Source organism: Pongo abelii, chromosome 4, assembly GCF_028885655.2.
Source record: "Pongo abelii isolate AG06213 chromosome 4, NHGRI_mPonAbe1-v2.0_pri, whole genome shotgun sequence".
NCBI classification, from domain to species: Eukaryota; Metazoa; Chordata; class Mammalia; order Primates; family Hominidae; genus Pongo; species Pongo abelii.
In genome coordinates this window covers 149680748-149699619 of record NC_071989.2, presented here as the reverse complement: position 1 = coordinate 149699619, position 18872 = coordinate 149680748, and the positions used below count along the sequence as shown (strand labels likewise).

Here is an 18872-nt window from a genome sequence, read left to right as displayed (position 1 = left end):
CTAATGACTAGTGAGTGATGTTGAACATCTTTTCATACGGTTTTGGCCATTTGTATATCATCTTTGGAGAAATGTCTATTCAAGTCCTTTGCTCATTTTAACATCCAATTGTTTGGGATTCTTTGTTGTTGAGTTGGAGTTCTTTATTCTGGATATCCATTCTTAGATACATGATTTGGAAACATTTTCTCTCATTCTGTGGGCTGCCTTTTCACTCTATTGATATTGTTCTTTGCTGCACATAGTTTTTAACTGTGATAAAGTCCAGTATACCATTTTCTTCTTTTGTTGCTTGTGCTTTTGGTGTCATATCCAAGAAATCATTGCCAAAAATCAATGTTGTGAAGGTTTCCTCCTGTTTTCTTCTAAGAGTTGTATAGTTTTAGTTCTTAAACATAACAACTAAAAGGGTTTTATTGCTTCTGAATATTGCTTCTTTGATCCATTTTGAACCAATTTTTGTATGTGGTATAAGTGAAATTGCCCACTTCTGGTGACACTTTAACCTGTTTGCCTTTTGGCTCCTTCCTTGTTGAAATTTTCTCATTTTTACTTTCATCCATTCCTCTTAGAAGACTGAAGAAAAATGTATTGGAAATAATTGATACCAACTCACCATGTTTTCTTGTAGAGCTACTATGGTATATGTTGCTTTTGTTTTTTATTTTTATTTGTGTGTTTGTGTTTGTGTTTTTTTTGTTTGTTTGTTTTCTAGAGATTGGGTCTTGTTATACTGCCCCGGCTGGATTCAAACTCCTGGGCTCAAGCAATCCTACTGCCTCAGCCTACTCAGTACCTGGGATTATAGGTGTGCCATTGTGCCTGGCTCTCTTACAGGAGTCCTAACGTTAGACTTGACAGAATTTTCATTTTCTCCCCACTGGTTTTATTACATTTATTGTCTGCTTCCATTACTTCAGCCTCAGAATTCTTCCATGGTTACATTTCAAAAATGTATCTCTTTGTTATTTTTTCCATCATTTTATTTTAGTATATACTCATTATATGTTTTTTATCTTACTTCTTGAATGGCAAGCTAAATTCATGTATTTTAAAGAGTTTTGTTTGCTTTTAAAAAATTATTGCATTTGTCTATAAACTTACTCCTAATTAGTTTTAGCTGCATCTCACAATTTTTAATAAAGAATATTTAAGTCCTTTTTTTCTGAGTAGTTTTCATTGTCATTGTGATTTTTGAAATCCAAGAGTTATTTAAGGGTGTAGATGTAAATATCCAAACTTTTTCCCCTTTTCTATTTTTAAATGTTTGCTTTGTGATTTAAGTATGTGTTGTAAGGCAAGTATATTATTGGTACTTTGGAATTTGCTGAACCCTTTTTTGTAATGACTAGGTAATAAACTTGTAGATTGTCTGCTTGTTCAAGGATGACTACTCCATATTTGTTGTGTGTAGAACAGATCTATTAGAATCCTAATAGATCAAGCTTATAAATTATGTTGTTCAAATCTTCTTTATGTTAACTAACTTTCTTCCTGTGGGGTCTATTATTTCTTATGGAATTATGTTAAAATATTCTGGTATTTTCTAAGCTGTATTTTTCGGTAATAGAAGCTCATATTTTTATATCCTTTTGATCATGTGTTCTTTTTACAACTATAATCAGTTCATTTTTTAAAATCACAATTTGTGTTTGTTACCTTAAGTATGACTTTGTTGTTACATTAATATTAACATGACTGCTTTCTTTTTTGTGTGTGCACATATATATTTAGTTTCACTGTTTCAGTGTATTTTTATTTTAAGCATGTGTATTATTAGAATATGGATTTTAAAAATCAACCAGTTTTGTAATATTTGTCCTTTAATAGGTAAATGTAGCTCACTTGTATATACACAGAAAAAAATTATGATTATAAGAGCTGAAAAAGTCCAGAACTGAGATAACTTAGTTATCAATTGAGAGTATACTCTTGGTACCAAGCAAAAAATAAAAATAAAAATGCAACAGACACACAGCAAGAATGAGAGAAAGTCTTCAATAGTTGTCAGAGAGAAAACAGAGATTACCTTAAAAAATAACAGTGTGCTGACAGAAAGTTTCTCACTAGCAACAATAAATTCTATGAGACAAGTGTGTTTTGAAATTTTGGTTTGTATATTTATTTTTAGTGGAAGAGCTCTGTTTGTTTTTAGTTTTAGTTTGTTTTTTTCTCTTCCACACTATATCCCTCTCTCCTTCCCTCCTGGGTTCAGTGCTCGTTTATAATGGTTTTGAAATAGTTTCTGTCTGACCTCAGGTCCCAGGCCATAACTAGGTCTCTTAATGACGCTTTAATGATGCCCAGCAGTGATATTCTGGATACCACAGCTCACATATGAGATACTTGGTGTTCGCTGTCTCTATCCAGCATCCGTGTCTGTCTCTCTCTTGGTCTACACAGCTTACGAAGAAAGCTATAACCACCGGAATTGGGAGGCAGCTTTTATTATTATATTTATTTATTTATTTAACAGGGTGTGGCTCTGTCGCCCAGGCTGGAGTGCAGTGGCGCGATCACGGTTCGCTGAAGCCTTGACTTCCTGGGCTCAACGGATCCTCCCACGTCAGCACCTGCCCCGCCCCGCCCAGCCCCGCGTAGCTGGGACTACAGTCGCAGGCCACCGTGTCCGGCTGGTCTTGAACTCCAGGGCTCCAAGGATCTTTTCGCCTCAGCCTCTCAAATTGTTGGAAATACAGACGTGAGCCACTGCGCCCAGCTAGGCAGCATGTTAATGCATCTTTCTTTTCCTTTTTAACCAGCTGAAGGGCCTCATTGCTTATTTTGGAATCAGGCAGTAAGCCTGGTCCAGATATTTATCTAGTCTGAAGCACTTCTGTCCCTATTACATTGCTGGAGGCAGTTTCCTAACCTTCAATTTCTGCTTTTAAGTCCAAGACTATAACTCACATGGCTTTAGACCAGCTCACCATTTTGCTTTTGCTTTCCTCTTATATTTTATGTGTCTCTGTATTTTATTGGAGCACAGTAAATACATCAAAGCATGGACTTACTCCCTGACCATACTTTTTTTTTCTTCTGAAAAGTTAACACACATTAAAATACGATGTATACTTGATTTTTGTTAGTTGATTTCATTACAGGTATAATGTATAAGTCAGGAGGCTTCAAAGCTATTTCTCAAGTTGCATGATAAATTTTCTGTTGTTCATTTTGTTACTTCATAAATTACTTCAATAGATGTATTCTTCAGTACAGTCACCACAGCTCACACCTGTAATATCAGCACTTTGGGAGGCTGAGGTGGGAGGATTTCTTGAGCCCAGGAGGTAGTGGCTGCAGTGAGCCATGATCATGCCACTGCATTCCAGCAAGACCCCATCTCAAAACCAAAAGAAATCTGATAATAAAGATAGAATAAAGGGCTAAAATATTCAACAATAATTTAAAATTGCAGTTTATATAGATCTCTATAATCTTATATGAACACAACTAAAAATACTACTTTAGACAATCTTCACCTCTTCAAATGTTCCCAAATAAAATATTACAGTGTCCCGATAGACGACATCTACATTAAATTCAGGGGGTAGATTAGCGGGTACTTATAACAAGAAAATTTGAAAATAGTGTTAGTCATTTAAATATTGGTGAGCCTTTTCTAATCAAACCCTTTAGCCCAGAGGCATGTAAGAAAATGTTAGAAGCTAGATCGCCCTGTTTCTAATGCAGTGCTCTTTCCAAACAGAGATGGCATCTCACACATACCTTCAACCCAACCACCTACATTATGATCACAGTCTCCTTTTCAATGCAAGAACAATTATAAATATACCTGCATATGAAGGTGTAGACTCACTTAATCTTGATTTTGCAGGACTTGTAATAAAAAGCTACAAAGATACATGGGTTAGAAGAACTATCTGTAGCAAAGAGCGAGCGCAAGTAAGTTAAATCAAGAATTATTTTTCTCTAGATAGCTTATACATTCATCACAAAAGTTTACCTGAGAAAATCGTTCCTTTTTGTCTTCAAGTAAAGACTGGGGTGCTGATAGAAAATCCTTTTTCTCACAGCTCTCCTGGCTGATGAGCGTGTCCGCATAGTTGGGCTGGGGGAAAATCAGGTGGCTCTTCCGCGAGTCCGCAGTGAGGGAGACCTCGTGGGAATAGGTCTGCAGGAAAGCCCGAACCCCGTCCACGCCCACAAAGTGCGAACCGGGCATACTCGCCAAGCCGCCTCCCGAAGCCTGTAGCAGGCGTGACTTGTGCCAGCGCCGCAGCCTGTGCGCCAGCAGCACGATGACGAAAGCCAGGAAGACGCAGGAGACAGCGGCCACCGCCACCACCAGGTACAGAGTGAGGTCCGAATCATTGGGTTTGGCGGAGGGCTCGAGGCTGCCCAGGTCGGCCAGGATGTCGGGGATCCTGTCGGCCACGGCCACGGTGAGCGTGACAGTGGCGGAGAGAGGGGGCTGGCCGTGGTCCTGGACGGCCACCACGAGGCTCTGCTTGAGCGCGTCTCTGTCCAGCAGGGCTCGCGCCGTGCGCACCTCGCCCGTGTGCAGACCCACCGAGAAGAGTCCCGGCTCGCTGGCTTTGAGCAGGCGGTAGGACAGCCAGGCGTTCTGGCCCGAGTCTCTGTCCACCGCCACCACCTTGGTCACCAGGTAGCCAGGCTCTGCGGAGCGGGGCGCCAGCTCCACGCCGGTGGAACCGTCTGTGGGGAGGGCGGGGTACAGGATCTCGGGCGGGTTGTCGTTCTGGTCCAGCACGAATAGGCTGAGCGACACATTGCTGCTGAGGGGCGGATCCCCACTGTCCCGCGCCATCACTTTCAGTTGCAAGTCCCGGAACTGCTCATAGTCGAAGGATCGCAGCGCATACAGGACCCCAGTGTCGGAGTTGATGGAGAGGTAGGCAGATAGGGGTGCCCCCTGGATAGTGTCCTCTATTAGGGAGTAAGTGATTTGTGCATTCTCATTGCTGTCCAAGTCGTGGGCCCTCACAGAGAAGATGGAGGCTCCTCTGGGGTTGTTTTCGGGAATGTAGGCAGAGTAGGAATCTTGATGGAAGACTGGGGAGTTGTCATTGATATCTGTCACTAGCAGTGAAATGTGAGCTTCAGTAGATAGAGCTGGAGTTCCTTGGTCTGTTGCTGTTACTGTGATGTTGTACCCAGAGATAAGTTCTCTGTCCAGTGTTCTTTCGGTCACTAAACGGTAATAATTATCAACTAACTTTTCCAATTTAAAGGGTAAATTTCCAGGAATGAAACATGTGGTGTAGCCATTGTCTCCTGAGTCCTGGTCATGCACACTGATAAGAGCAATTATGGTCCCAGGAGGAAAGTTTTCTGGAACTGCAGTGGTGACAGAGGTGATGGTCACTTCTGGGGCATTATCATTTACATCCAAAACTTTGACCAGTACCTTAGCTTTAGCCATGAGCCCGGCACCATCCTGGGCTTGAACTTCCATTGAATACATTTTGTATTCTTCGAAATTTAGTGGTTCTTTATTTGATATTTCTCCTGTGTAAGAATCTAAATGAAATATTTGGGCCACTCTGTGGTCTACATTGTGAAAGGAGTATGTTACTTCCCCATTGGCTCCCTCATCAGGGTCAGTGGCATCTACCATGAGCAGCTGAGTACCCAGCGGCACATTTTCGGGGACATTTATATGGTATTGTGCCTGAGTAAATGCTGGAGGATTGTCATTTGCATCTACCACCTGAATGTAAATTCTGAGGGTCCCTGAACGGACTGGTTCACCCCCATCAGAAGCTGTGAGGATGAGGTGGTGGACAGGTTCTTCTTCTCTGTCTAAGGGACTCTGCAGCACCATCTCTGGATGTTGGTGCCCATCGGCTCCGTGTTGCACATCCAGGGAGAAATGAGGGTTAGAGCTGAGTTGGTAGTTCTGGAGTGAGTTCATACCCACATCAAGGTCTTGCCCAAAAGGCAATGAGATTCTGGTACCTGGAGTGGTTATTTCATTCATTTTAAACTCCAGTTCCTCTAACTGGAATTGGGGAGTGTTGTCATTAATATCAATTATTTCTACTTCAACAGGAAAAAGCTTCATTTTATCCTCAACAAGGATATTAAAACTCACGAGACACGGCAAGCTCTGAGCGCAGAGCTCCTCCCGGTCTATCCTGCCCGCGGTGATCAAGCTGCCACTTCTAGGACTCAGAGCGAAAAGCGGCATCCTACCTCTGGAGACGATGCGGACTCCGCGATCTGCCAGCTCCTGGGGTTGTAGCCCTAGGTCCTTTGCGATGTTGCCCACGAAGGAACCTTTGTCTGTCTCTTCCGGCACTGAGTAGTGAATATTCCCAGCCCCAGCTTCCAACAGCAGCTCCAGAGAAAGACACAGAAGCATCAGCCTGCTGCAGTCAGTCAGCTTTTTCTGAATCTTCATGGCTCTCTCACTTCGTAGTTTTCTTCCAGTCCAGTACCAAGGGTATCGTTTCTGCTTTTCTGAGCTGAAATTAACCCAATTTTCAGGAGAATTCTGCGTGGAGAGTCATCCAGAAGTAGGATTTAGGCAGTCTTGGACAGTCTGTTTTCAATCTGGCGGTTATGGAGGTTCTAAGAGGCACAAGGGCTTTTTTCTTTTTTTTTTTTCCTCCTCCTGACGTGTGTGTACTGCCTGTATATACCAGATTAGTGAACAGCGGCGCCCACAGTCCTAACCAGTTACTGCATTCCTAGCAAATACTTAAAACCTTCTCATTAACTTGATATTTTCTTAAGTTTTAGTCTATTGTCAAGGAAATCATTCTACAATATATGTATGAAAAGGAGAAACTATTCGTTCACTTCTTTAAATGTGCCTAAATGTCACCAAATTGAAATATACAGGAGAATCCCAGTATTCCCATGTTATCTGCTTTCCTTGTTTGCTATTCAGGGAATGATAGTAAAAACCTAACATCACAATGAGGACAAAATCATCCTCCACTTTTTCTGTAGTAAAGCTTGACCACTTGGTAATTTCCAAGGCCACATAGAGCAGCTCCCCTTTGACTGGAGGATGAAAAGTATTAGAGGGAAAAATAATCTTTTAGAACATAAGCTAGACTTTAAAAAATCATACCATCCCATTTCCTTCCCATTATGATTTGAATATTTATCAGAAACTTTGGGATTTTGAAGAGCATGGTTTAACCCTATCCTTATTTTTCCTCTCTTTTTTGAAGTGTCTTTGCATTATGTAGGTTTTTAAAAATTCTTAAGATTCACCAAAGGCAATATATTTTGAAAAAAATAAAACTGGGCTCTTGGAACTTCATTGAAAAGTCATATGAATATACAATTTAGATTTCAAATTTCAGAGACAAAATCTATGATATTATTCTTCACAGCTGAAAAGAAAAATGGTCTCATCTTTATTTTTAGATAGGCTCTTATTATATGTATTCCCCTATAATCGCGCTTAATATTTTCTCCAAGAGAAGTTGGTTTTCTCTTAACAGTATTTTTTAACCAGTTAAGATGAGGATGTGGCCTTCTTTTTTTTAATCACTGCACTATTAGCAAAGGGTTACTAATTAAAATGTCTCAGGCTTAGAGTGACTTACTTATCTTTACCCCAAAGTTAGAGAAGCATGCTATCCGTACTCCAGAGTCTGATAGTTTCAGGAACAAATTTGGCCAGCCAACCCATGGACACCATGACTGAGAAAAGTTAAAAATGAAGAAAGAAAGAAAACAATGAAAGGTCTCAAGAATAGTTTTTGGAAAGAGAACTTTAGTTCTTAACCAAATCTACAGTTTCTCACCTTCTCAAAGACAAGTATATGGAGCCAAAGAGTAGAAATTTAAAGGTGCAATAAATCACCTTCAATATTGCAAGGAAGTAACTCTTTAACAGAGAATGTAACTTTTCAGAACACACATTAATAGGCACAAACTTTTCCCCAAAGAAATTGTGAGTTAATGAGGCAAATTAAAATGTACATAAGAACTAGTAAGTAAACCTGAAGAGCTCCCTACTCTCAGCAACCAAAAACACGCAGGAGTGATTTATAAAAGGATGATAAGTATAAAATAAAAATGTTAAAATATCACACAAATACATTTGAATCAAATGCAACATTTAAAGCTTCATTGCTGGCCATGTGCAGTGGCTCACGCCTGCAATCCCAGCACTTTGGGAGGCCAAGGTGGGCAGATCACTTGAGGCCAGGAGTTTGAGACCAGCTTGGTCAACATAGTGAACCCCGTTTCTACAAAAACAAAAATAAAACAAAGCTTCATTGCTGGCACTGCAGAGAATAACTGGTTGAAAGCTGTTTCTTGAGTTAAAGAAATTAAAATTTTAAAATATCTAAAACCACACATACGTTGTAGGAACAGGGCAAATTTCCTTCCTTTAAGTTGGAGACAACTCCATATCCCGGCTTGGACCAGAGATCCGGCTGAAAACAGCCCCAGGCAGTGGGGCTATAGGGGGCATTGCAGGTTCAGAGAGATGGCCAGAGTCACACTGAGGAGAAACAGCATGGAGATCAAGGCAACAGCCATCATCAGCTGTTGGGTACTGTCTGCTGCCTGCTGTTGGGTGCTGGGCGATTGCTGAGGTCTGGCAGCAACTCCTGCAAACTGTGAGCAGCAACCAGGTGATGTTTCAGTGCGATGATTCACCATTGACTACGGTGACCAACAAACCTTGGCAGGTTGCATCTCTGTTACCCACAGTGACACAGCACACATCTAGCTCGTGCACATCCCTAGTTTGAAGAGCCACATTAGCTGGCCTGAGGCACATGATAGGACAGTCAGCCTTTGTGCCCCAGCTGGTGTCCACTTTGGTGATGGGATAGTTGGGTTGCATTGTGAGTGGTGCAGCATCAAAGAGGGCCCCACTTGGCTGCAACTCCTGGCATAGTGTCCTTGCATTTTTGCAATGGTCATCCACCATCACATGCAGGTTCAGGACGACACTGAGCAAGTTGAACCCTGGTCACTGGCCTGCAGAGTCAGCTCAAAGATAGTTTGCACGGACACCACAGCACTCTGCACTCACTGACATGTAGAATGACAGTGCCCACAGTGGCAGGTCACTGGTCAAGAAGAAACGGGAGGCATATGGGACCCTAAGTCAGGGTGGGAAGTGCTAAAGTATGTGATGGAGGTGCTGGGCAGTGTTCTCAGTCACCCAAAAGAAATAGGAGGCTTGTTGAAGAATGAGCATTTTTGTGGATGCAGATGGTGTGCAGGGTGATGCAGGAGAGGGACAGTTTGTCCTTGTTGGTGGTTCTGATGGTGACATTGTCCTTCAGGGTCTGCTACCACTTTAGAATTCCATCTGTGAGTAGCTGACAAAGAATCACATCATAATTCTTGGAGGTGAATTGTTTGCCAGTAGGATCATTTCTCTCTATAATAATTTTCATCTTTCATTTAAGGTCTCTTAGTCCTACTGTTTTGGTTAGGGCAACCACAGTTCTTACCTCTGATAGGACTAGACACCCAGCTGAAAGTCACCTGCACTGACTGCATTATACTTCTCAACCTCCATTTCAACCAGGACTCTGAAGTGGGCCCTCAAACTGCCTCCAGTCTTCTATTCCATGCTATAACTGTTACTCTTCAAAATCAAGTATTTCTGTCATTATTGGACAGGAAATATATTCTGTATGCCCTGTAAAATTGTGTAGAAAAAATCAGAACTCTATATTAAAGATATTGTCTAGGTCAATGGGGATCACCTGATGAAGAGGAGGAGGTGGCAAGCTCTCCTGCAGGCTAACCCCACTTACACATTGCTCAATATCTGAGGGCTGGCATTGGCATCCAAGGCCTGTGTCTTGCCCTGAGCTGTTCTGCCCCATCCCTACCACTAAGTGGTGGCAGCTCTGCTCCTCTGGTTCAGGGTTTCTTTTCTTTTCTTAAGAGATGGGGTCTGGCCATGTTACTCAGGCTGGAATGCAGTGGCTATTCACAGGTGTTCTCATAGCGCACTGCAGCCTCTACCTGGCATCAAGCAATCCTCCTGTCTCAGCCTCCTGAGTAATGGGGACCACAGGAGTGCCCCACTGCACAGGCTCAGGGGTTCTTCAATAGCAGCAATTCAGAGTACATACTGCTGTAGTACTCTCCTTTACTTGTAGGGGAAGGGGAGATGGCTATTAAAACTAATCTGATATATTTGTACAGAGTTACTGCCAGTGTTCAAAATCTACTGCAGACTTAAGAGTAAACATTCCTCTTATTAAGACGTTTTTCAGGATTTCCAAAACAAAATTTGCGCTAAAAGCCATTTTGTTATTTATATCAAAGATGCATACGTTTATATGAAAACATTTATACGATTTTCAGTGCCTTCAAATTCAAAGGGCCGAGGGTCTTCCTTGGGCATAACTGCTATATCTATCCTGTCATTCTCAAGCTCGGCTCTCGCTCGTTCTCTGGCTATAAAGAGAGGCTTCTCAGCACTTACCCTTAGTTTTTCCCGTCACCGAGACGCAGATCTTCTGAGAGATTACCAACCTTAAACCCCTAGCCTTCTCCTCCAGAATCTTACAGCGTATCGGCTATGTAGAATAAAGACCTAGTAGAATAAAGATCTCAGGCAGGTAAACAGCGCTTCCTGCGCTCCTCACGCCTTCCTTATCGGGGACTTCTTCCTCTGTTTCTTCTTCCTGCTGGTACTCAGATCGGAATACCTCTCGCTACCGTTGCTCCCTGCTTCCTGCTTCCAAAGATGCTCAGGAATAAAAGGCAGCACCTCACTCAGGGTCACTAGACATCCTGAGACTCCTGACCAAGATATTTCGAGCAGATTGTGAGAGAGACAGTGGGCAGAGTCCTCTCCTAATGTGCTTCTCAAAAGCCTGCGGGGACTGCTCCGTCAGTGGATTGCTTTGTTTCCCTCCAGCCACGGATTGGCGGACAGCGGCACCCAGAGGCCCAGTATGATATCCCTAGCAGGTTAGTTTTCAAGGTCCTCACAAGAGACTGTATTGGCTTTTTTCTTGAGACATATTTTAAAACACCAGCTGCTTTACTAAGAAGGGTACAAATCATTATTTTTGATAAAATATTAACAAAATGATCATTTCACAAAATTTAGTTCAAACATTTTAATTTATTAAAATTCTTAATTTTTTTTTTTTTTTTTGAGACAGAGTCTTGCTTTGTCACCCAGGCTGGAGTGCAGTGGCACAATCATGGCTCACTGCAACCTCCACCTCAAGGATTCAAACAATTCTCCTGCCTCAGGCTCCCTAGTAGCTAGGATTACACATACATACCACAATGCTCGACTAATTTTTGCATTTTTAGTAGAGATGAGGTTTCGCCATGTTGGCCAGAATGGTCTCGAACTCCTGACCTCAGGTAATCCATCCACCTTGGCCTCCCAAAGTGCTGGGATTACAGGTGTGAGCCACCGCACCCAGCCTAAAACACGTTAAAATTTGACTAAGAATTCTTACGAATTTTTCCCTCTTGACATTTCCTTTTCAAGATGACACACTACTGAAACTTATTTTCTGTAAAAATGGCTACTCAAGAAATTATCCACTGTAAAAAAATTACTATAAAAATTCTCATTGTAAATTCAATATATTAAAGGAGAAAATTTCACTATAAAAGGTAGAAAATACTGATAAAAATGTAAAATTGTGAATAATTGCATTATGTAACTACTGATATAAAGAATTTACATTTGATGCTTATCCATACTTTTAAAATAGATATATACTTTTACAATTACAAAAATAATCAGCTCTTTTATGGATACTATTGGTTGCTAATGCCCCTTTTTCCTCTTGTAACACTTCCTTTTAGTTTAGGTGTTTGCCCTTAATGTACTAGGGAAGCAGAACCTATTCAGAGCTGTAGTAGGTTCTGATAAATTTAATCTAATAATGATAATCTCATCCTCTTGACAGTGCTTAGTTAGGAATATAGACTTATAATAATAAGCTTAAAGCAGGGCTTCTCAACCCTGGTACTATTTTGAGCCATAGTTCTGTGCCTTGTAAAATGTTTAGCAGTATCCCTGGCCTCTATGTACTAGATACCAGTAGGACCCACCCGCCACAGTTGTGACAACCATAAATGTCTCCAGACATTACCAAATGTCACCTCACCTCTCCCCAACCATTTTCAGAAACACAGGCTTAGGGTATTTTCCTAGTGAGTATTACTGAGCTAAGAATGGGAACATGGCCTAAGTTGGTCCAGTTGGATTGAAAGATAGACTGTTTGGGGAGAGTCACTCTCTTGTCACAGACAAGGAAGAAAGTTCTCCAGTTATTGCTGCTGGCTGGTATCTTGTGACTACAGCCTTTGGAATTCCACAAGGAGAGGAAAGCAGAGCTGAAACAATAGAAAAAGTATAAATAAGTGCTCATTCTTCAAAATTAGGAAGAAAAAACAATTTGTGCTACACCATGATTGTATCTGGCCTAGAGGCAGTGAAACTTCTAGACTTGCACTGTCCACTAGAGTAACGACCAGCCACATGTGGCCACTGAGCACTTGAAATGCAGCTAGTCCAAACTGAGATGTGCTGTCAGTGTAAAACACACACTAGGTGTTGAAGATTTAGTACAAAACAAGAATGTAAAATGTATTATTAATATCTTTACATTATCGTAAAAATATGTTGCAATTATATCTTAGATATATTGGATTAAAATTATTGAAATTTCACTTGTTTCTTTTTGCTATTTGAATGTGGCTACTAGATAATCTAAAATCACATCTGTGGCTGACCATCTGTGGCCCACATTGTATTTCTATAGGACAAAGCTGTGCTAGACTACCTGTTTTTTGGGATCATAGATTTTCTTACTGTTTAAACCAGCATAAATTAGATTTTAATGTTTTCCTATAGAAAACATCCTACTAGATACAAGAACTGCTATATATTTTTAGTTAGCCTTTTTATCTTTAAAATATATGGTGATAAAGCAATATGTAAGCTGGCTTTTCTGTGGTATTTGCTATTTCCTCACCCTTATAATTTTCTACCTCTTAAATATAAGCAGGATTTCTCCCATCACCCATAATTTAACCTCCGAAGTATAAGCAGCCCTTTAAGGAACTAAAAAGTGTATTAAAGGGCAGCTTATACATTGGAGCCCTTTAAGGAACTAGAAAGTGTATTAAAGGGAATTTTCAAACATACACGATTATTAGTAACCTGATTGCCACACTCCTTAATCACAGGCAGGAAGCCTTTGGAGGACTTGTTACCACACTGGGGAATTTACTGCTCTCCCCAAATCTTTTGTTCACTGGTATCACAGATATTCCATGGAACAACCACAGGAGTGTAATTCATCAATTCAGAGTTTTTCTGAATGTCTAATGGAACTTTTTTTAAAAAAAAACTGGGGATTTATCAGTAGATATTAAGATAATGTGATGTGGCAGAGGCCTTAGGCCTTAGTGATAGGCAGAGGCCTGCCACATCACATTATCTTTTTTTTTTTTTTGAGATGGAATTTTGCTCCAGTGTTGCCCAGGCTGGAATGCAATGGTGCAATCTTGGCTCACTGCAATCTTCACTTCCCGGGTTCAAGTAATTCTCCTCCCTCAGTCTCCCGAGTAGCTGGGATTACAGGTGCCCGCTGCCAAGCCTGGCTAATTTTTTTTTGTTTTTGAGAATGAGTCCCGCTCTATTGCCCAGGCTGGAGTGCAGTGGCGTGATCTCGGCTCACTGCAAACTCTGCCTCCCGGGTTCACGCCATTCTCCTGCCTCAGCTTCCCGAGCAGCTGGGACTACAGGTGCCTGCCATTGCGCTTGGCTAATTTTTTGTATTTTTAGTAGAGACGGGGTTTCACCGTGTTAGCCAGAATGGTCTCAATCTCCTGACCTCGTGATCCACCCACCTCCGCCTCCCAAAGTGCTGGGATTACAGGCGTGAGCCACTGTGCCTGGCCTTTTTTTTGTATTTTTAGTAGAGATGGGGTTTCACCATGTTGGCCAGGCTGGTCTCGAACTCCTGACCTCAGGTGATCCATCCGCCTGGGCCTCCCAAAGTGCTGGGATTACAGGCATGAGCCACTGCACCCAGCAGATTATCTCAATGTCTACTGATAAATCCAATTTTAAAAAATATTTAGGGTCAATATAATTTCCTCTCCTAAAAACAGCATATAGAAAATGTGTTAAACTCAAAAGCAGAAAATGTATTTCAGGACTGAAGGAGCTAGATACATTAAGAAAACCTTAGTTAATCCTTTTAACTATGTCTGGCAATATTCCGTGTAAAGAAAGGTTTAGAAACTAAAATACACAGTAATTTTGGAAAATGAAAAATTGCATACAATTTATCTCAAGTTACCTTCTATGATAAGAATATTTGAGCATCATAAAACTCATAGGGAAGATGCTGAGTAGTATTTGGATTATTTTCATGTATAATGACCTCACATTTTATATGGTTAAACAAAACACAGCCAGGCAAGGTGGCTCAAGCCTGTAACAGAAAAAACTTCATCTTTGAAAAAGAGGAAATAGATCATTCTGGAAATTATAGGTAAGTCAGCTAACATTCTTCAACACATTATAAGCAAAGAGAAATAATTTACCATTATCTGGAAGGGCATACTTTCTCTTTTAAAATTAACATTAAAAACCAAACTAACGTCAGGTCATTTTAATTTCCTCCCACAACAGTATCTCATTCTAGCTCAACCACATTCACACACACTATTAGTAAACCTCCCCACCTCATAACAATTAGAATTGTCCTTGACTAGAAAGGAAATGTATGTAAAGTGGCTCTATCTCATTTTAAAGTGACAAAGAATGTATTTTCTCTCAGAAATCACTACAGGATTTAAGACTATGATCTTTCTAGACAGATCAGTTTTTTCATTCAATTAGCAAATTTTTTTGTGTATCTCCCATATTCCGGTACTAGACACTGGGACACAATGACCAGGATAGAAAAAGATCACTATCATGGAGCTTTCAATCATACAAGAATAAAGTGAATTTTGGAAATGCTAATTACATCTTAAGAGAATTCTCTTAAATTTAGGGGCAATTGTTAATATTTTAGAGGATAGAAATTAAATATTAATGGCCTTGATGCTCTACCAAACAGATATTTTAAAAATAAATGGAAATAAATAGAAATAAGTACCAACTGTTACCCAGTTATGTCAAAATACTAAAAATATGTGTTGATGAATACCTGACTATTGATAGAAAAGACAAGCAGAAAACAGCAAAATAGTAGCGGTGGAGTTAAAAAAAAAAGTCAAAGTAATTTAAAATTACTTGTACATGAGAGACAGGAAACAATACTTCAATTATATCTACTTTAACCAGATGCTCAGTCTATCAGACAATTCTGTCCAAAAGAACACTTCCTTCTCTGTTTACATTTACATCTAAATCAAGCATATAAAAAGGAATCACCCTTGTTTCCCCAGAAGTATTATAGAACACAAGTAAACCCAGAGACACAATTCCCCTACAGGGAATGATATTAAAAAAATACAGACTTTGGGCCAGGCGTGCTGGCTCACACCTATAATCCTAGCACTGTGGGAGGCCAAGACAGGCAGATCACCTCAGGTCAGGAGTTCGAGACCAGCCTGGCCAACATGGTGAAACCCCTTCTCTACTGAAAATACAAAACTTAGCTGGGGTAGTGGAACGTGCCTGTAATCCCAACTACTCAAGAGGCTGAAGCAGGAGAATCACTTGAACCCCGGAGGTGGAGGTTGCAGTCAGCCAATATTGTGCCACTGCACTCTAGCCTGGGTGACAGCCTGAGACTCCATCTCCAAAACAAACAAACAAACAAACATATATATATAGGGAGACTTAGAATTATATAGTGAGCTGCATGTCCTCCTCACTCCATTGATTTGGGTACTTTAAAATCCATTGTATAGTAGCTACACATTCTTGTATTGGCACCAGCTAGGCTAGACTCTAGGGAACATCCGAGATGTTTCCAGAAGCAAAGACGCTTACTGCAAGGCGTCCCCCATCTCCTGGAATCACTCGGAAGTCTAGAAGCCATCCGGCTCCACAGCGATCCCGTAAAAGTGCTGGCTTAGCGGGGGATGAATCTGTGTCTTTCTTGGAACTTCCAAGCTCTAAATAGTTTGAAAACAACAGCTCTTCCGAAACACTGTCATTTTCATCCCGGAAAAACAAGTTCTCGCGAAAAGATGAGTTTCACGCTGGCCAGCGTAATTGCGCTATTGCGCCTGCGCCAGCCGGGCCTCCGCCCTTCCGCCCGGAGGGGCTGTCACTCACAGCCACCTCCCGCCCCGCGTCGCGACGTAGCACTTCCGTTTTCGCTGGGTAGGCGACCCGGGCGGAGGGCCGGCGAGGTGCCGGGTCTGGTGATCCGAGCTGCGCCTCTCGGCAAGATTTCGCGCTGCCCATCCCGGGCTCTTTCATCAGTAATCGGTAGTGGATCACTCTGCCAAGCGGCAGGAAGAATTAAAGAAACGGCAAGGAGACGCTCGGCTCTCTCCCGCTTGGCTCCTTGCGGCCTCCTCTTCCCTTCGCTCCGGCCCGGTGAAACTGAACTTATAATCGTCACTGGATTGTAAGTACCCGAGGCGAAGAGAGCTCACTGAGCCCTGATTTTTTGAGTGTCTTTGTTCCGGGAGAGTTTGTGAATTGAAAGTATCTCTGCTGGGCTTTCTGGGCCGAAAACCGTTCCGCGGGAGCCGCCATTTGCTTTCCTGCTCCCTAACTAGCTAGCTCTTTCCGCGTTGTCCGGCAGCGGCACCTAGAGGTTGGGACTTGGCATTGCATCTGATTTAATGAACTTAAAGTCTGTGAATAAGCCATTGTGTTCACGACTGGTATTCGGTCACAGCATATTTAGAGAAAAGACTTGGAGCTTAAATAAAAACTAAGGCAAAATAGACGCTTAGCTGCTGATCTACAGAGAACTCCTTGTAATTAAAAGATTTCAATTCATAGCAAACTGGTGTTTTAAACTATTGCAGTAGCTGGAACTTTTTAGTGTAACCAGCATTTATTGGAGAAGTGAATCACAAGGAAATAAAGATGAGTAAAAGCAAAGATGATGCTCCTCACGAACTGGAGAGCCAGTTTATCTTACGTCTGCCTCCAGAATATGCCTCTACTGTGAGAAGGGCAGTACAGTCTGGTCATGTCAACCTCAAGGACAGACTGACAATTGAGTTACATCCTGATGGGCGTCATGGAATCGTCAGAGTGGACCGTGTTCCATTGGCCTCAAAATTAGTAGACCTGCCCTGTGTGATGGAAAGCTTGAAAACCATTGATAAGAAAACCTTTTACAAGACAGCTGATATCTGTCAGATGCTTGTATCCACAGTTGATGGTGATCTCTATCCTCCTGTGGAGGAGCCAGTTGCTAGCACTGATCCTAAAGCAAGCAAGAAAAAGGATAAGGACAAAGAGAAAAAGTTTATCTGGAACCACGGAATTACTCTGCCTCTAAAGAATGTCAGGAAGAGAAGGTTCCGGAAGACAGCAAAGAAGAAATATATTGAATCTCCAGATGTTGAAAAAGAAGTGAAACGATTGCTGAGTACAGATGCTGAAGCTGTTAGTACTCGGTGGGAAATAATTGCCGAAGATGAAACAAAGGAGGCAGAAAATCAAGGCCTGGATATCTCTTCTCCAGGAATGTCTGGTCACAGGCAGGGCCATGACTCCTTAGAACATGATGAGCTTCGGGAGATATTCAATGACCTCAGCAGCAGCAGTGAGGATGAAGATGAGACCCAGCATCAAGATGAAGAAGATATAAACATCATTGACACGGAGGAAGATCTGGAGAGACAGCTACAAGACAAGCTAAATGAATCAGATGAACAGCACCAGGAGAATGAAGGAACCAATCAGCTGGTTATGGGAATTCAGAAGCAGATTGACAACATGAAAGGCAAGCTCCAAGAGACCCAGGACAGGGCAAAACGACAAGAGGATCTCATCATGAAAGTGGAAAATCTGGCTCTCAAGAACAGATTTCAGGCTGTACTGGATGAGCTCAAACAAAAGGAAGACCGAGAAAAGGAGCAACTCAGCTCTTTGCAAGAGGAGCTAGAATCACTCCTAGAGAAGTAAAAAGAACTGATACTTAATGTCAGTCTTCAGACTGGTCAGCATTAGAAAATTTTTGGCTTTATTGTACTGGGTATTAAGACCTTGTGCTTCCTAGTCCTTTTAATGCTGTGTGTTCTGTTAAGTTCTTTCATTTGTTTGTAATTTTGTTTTTCAGCAAATTTACATTGTTTTGCTAGGTGTTCATCCTGTAAGAAGCAGGATTGTATAGGCAGAAAAATGATTGTAGGAAAGTTGCAGGATTAGTGGAATGTATGGTTCAACCTTAATTATAGCTTCATTGCAGGACTTTACTGTTTCTCCATTTTCTAGAAGCTGCTGTTGCTGCTTTGTGATGACATGAGATCAATAAGAAGAACCTAGTCTAGAGACAATGATGCTAGTTTGCATATGTTTTCCCATGCAATGGTTGTTTTCCCAGTTATTCAAAGCAGTTTCCCATATGTAGAGATGCAAATTATTTTATTAAGTTGTTTCCAATACAATAAATAAAAGCATCTGTTTTTCACTTTATAGTATATCTTGTTCTTTCATGGTTGGTGGGAGTCAGGTCCTCTTGTGAGGTGGTTTCATGGTATTTAGTGACTAAGCAATTTGATCCTGTTCTGCAGGTAGAGGCAGTTGGGTTTATGAAAAAAAGGAACACAGCAGGGGTAAAGAAATTGGGAATTGTCATGTTTGCATCATATTAAGATTCCAATTCTATCTGATCTACTTGAAAGCTGGGAAACATTAGATACAGAGCTTTCTTAAAGAACCCTAATTTTTATAGATGAAGGCCTTTGTGCCTTTTTTAGAAAGTGCTAAATCTACCTGCATAAAATGTTGGAAACAAAGCAGTGGT

At 41.3% G+C, this 18872-nt stretch overlaps 2 protein-coding genes across 3 annotated transcripts; one reads left to right on the top strand and one right to left on the bottom strand.

Annotated features, from left to right (window-relative positions):
- Positions 1-653: 653 nt before the first annotated feature.
- On the bottom strand, positions 654-16197 carry PCDHGA1 (protocadherin gamma subfamily A, 1). Of its 2 annotated transcripts, XM_063724506.1 has the most exons (3): positions 15926-16197; positions 10415-12300; positions 654-9290 (listed from the first exon to the last, which is right to left on the bottom strand). In XM_063724506.1, the coding sequence occupies exon 3, from the start codon at positions 6386-6388 to the stop codon at positions 3917-3919; it is 2472 nt and encodes an 823-aa protein (XP_063580576.1). In that variant the 5' UTR covers positions 6389-9290; positions 10415-12300; positions 15926-16197; the 3' UTR covers positions 654-3916. The 2 variants fall into 2 exon arrangements, with proteins under 2 accessions (XP_063580576.1, XP_054411965.2); XM_054555990.2 differs by having other exon boundaries at positions 654-12300.
- A 47-nt stretch (positions 16198-16244) lies between these two features.
- On the top strand, positions 16245-18535 carry TAF7 (TATA-box binding protein associated factor 7). The gene is given in 1 exon segment (NM_001132839.1): positions 16245-18535. A coding segment is annotated over 1 exon segment (1050 nt). The 5' UTR covers positions 16245-16981; the 3' UTR covers positions 18032-18535.
- The last annotated feature ends 337 nt before the right edge of the window (positions 18536-18872 follow it).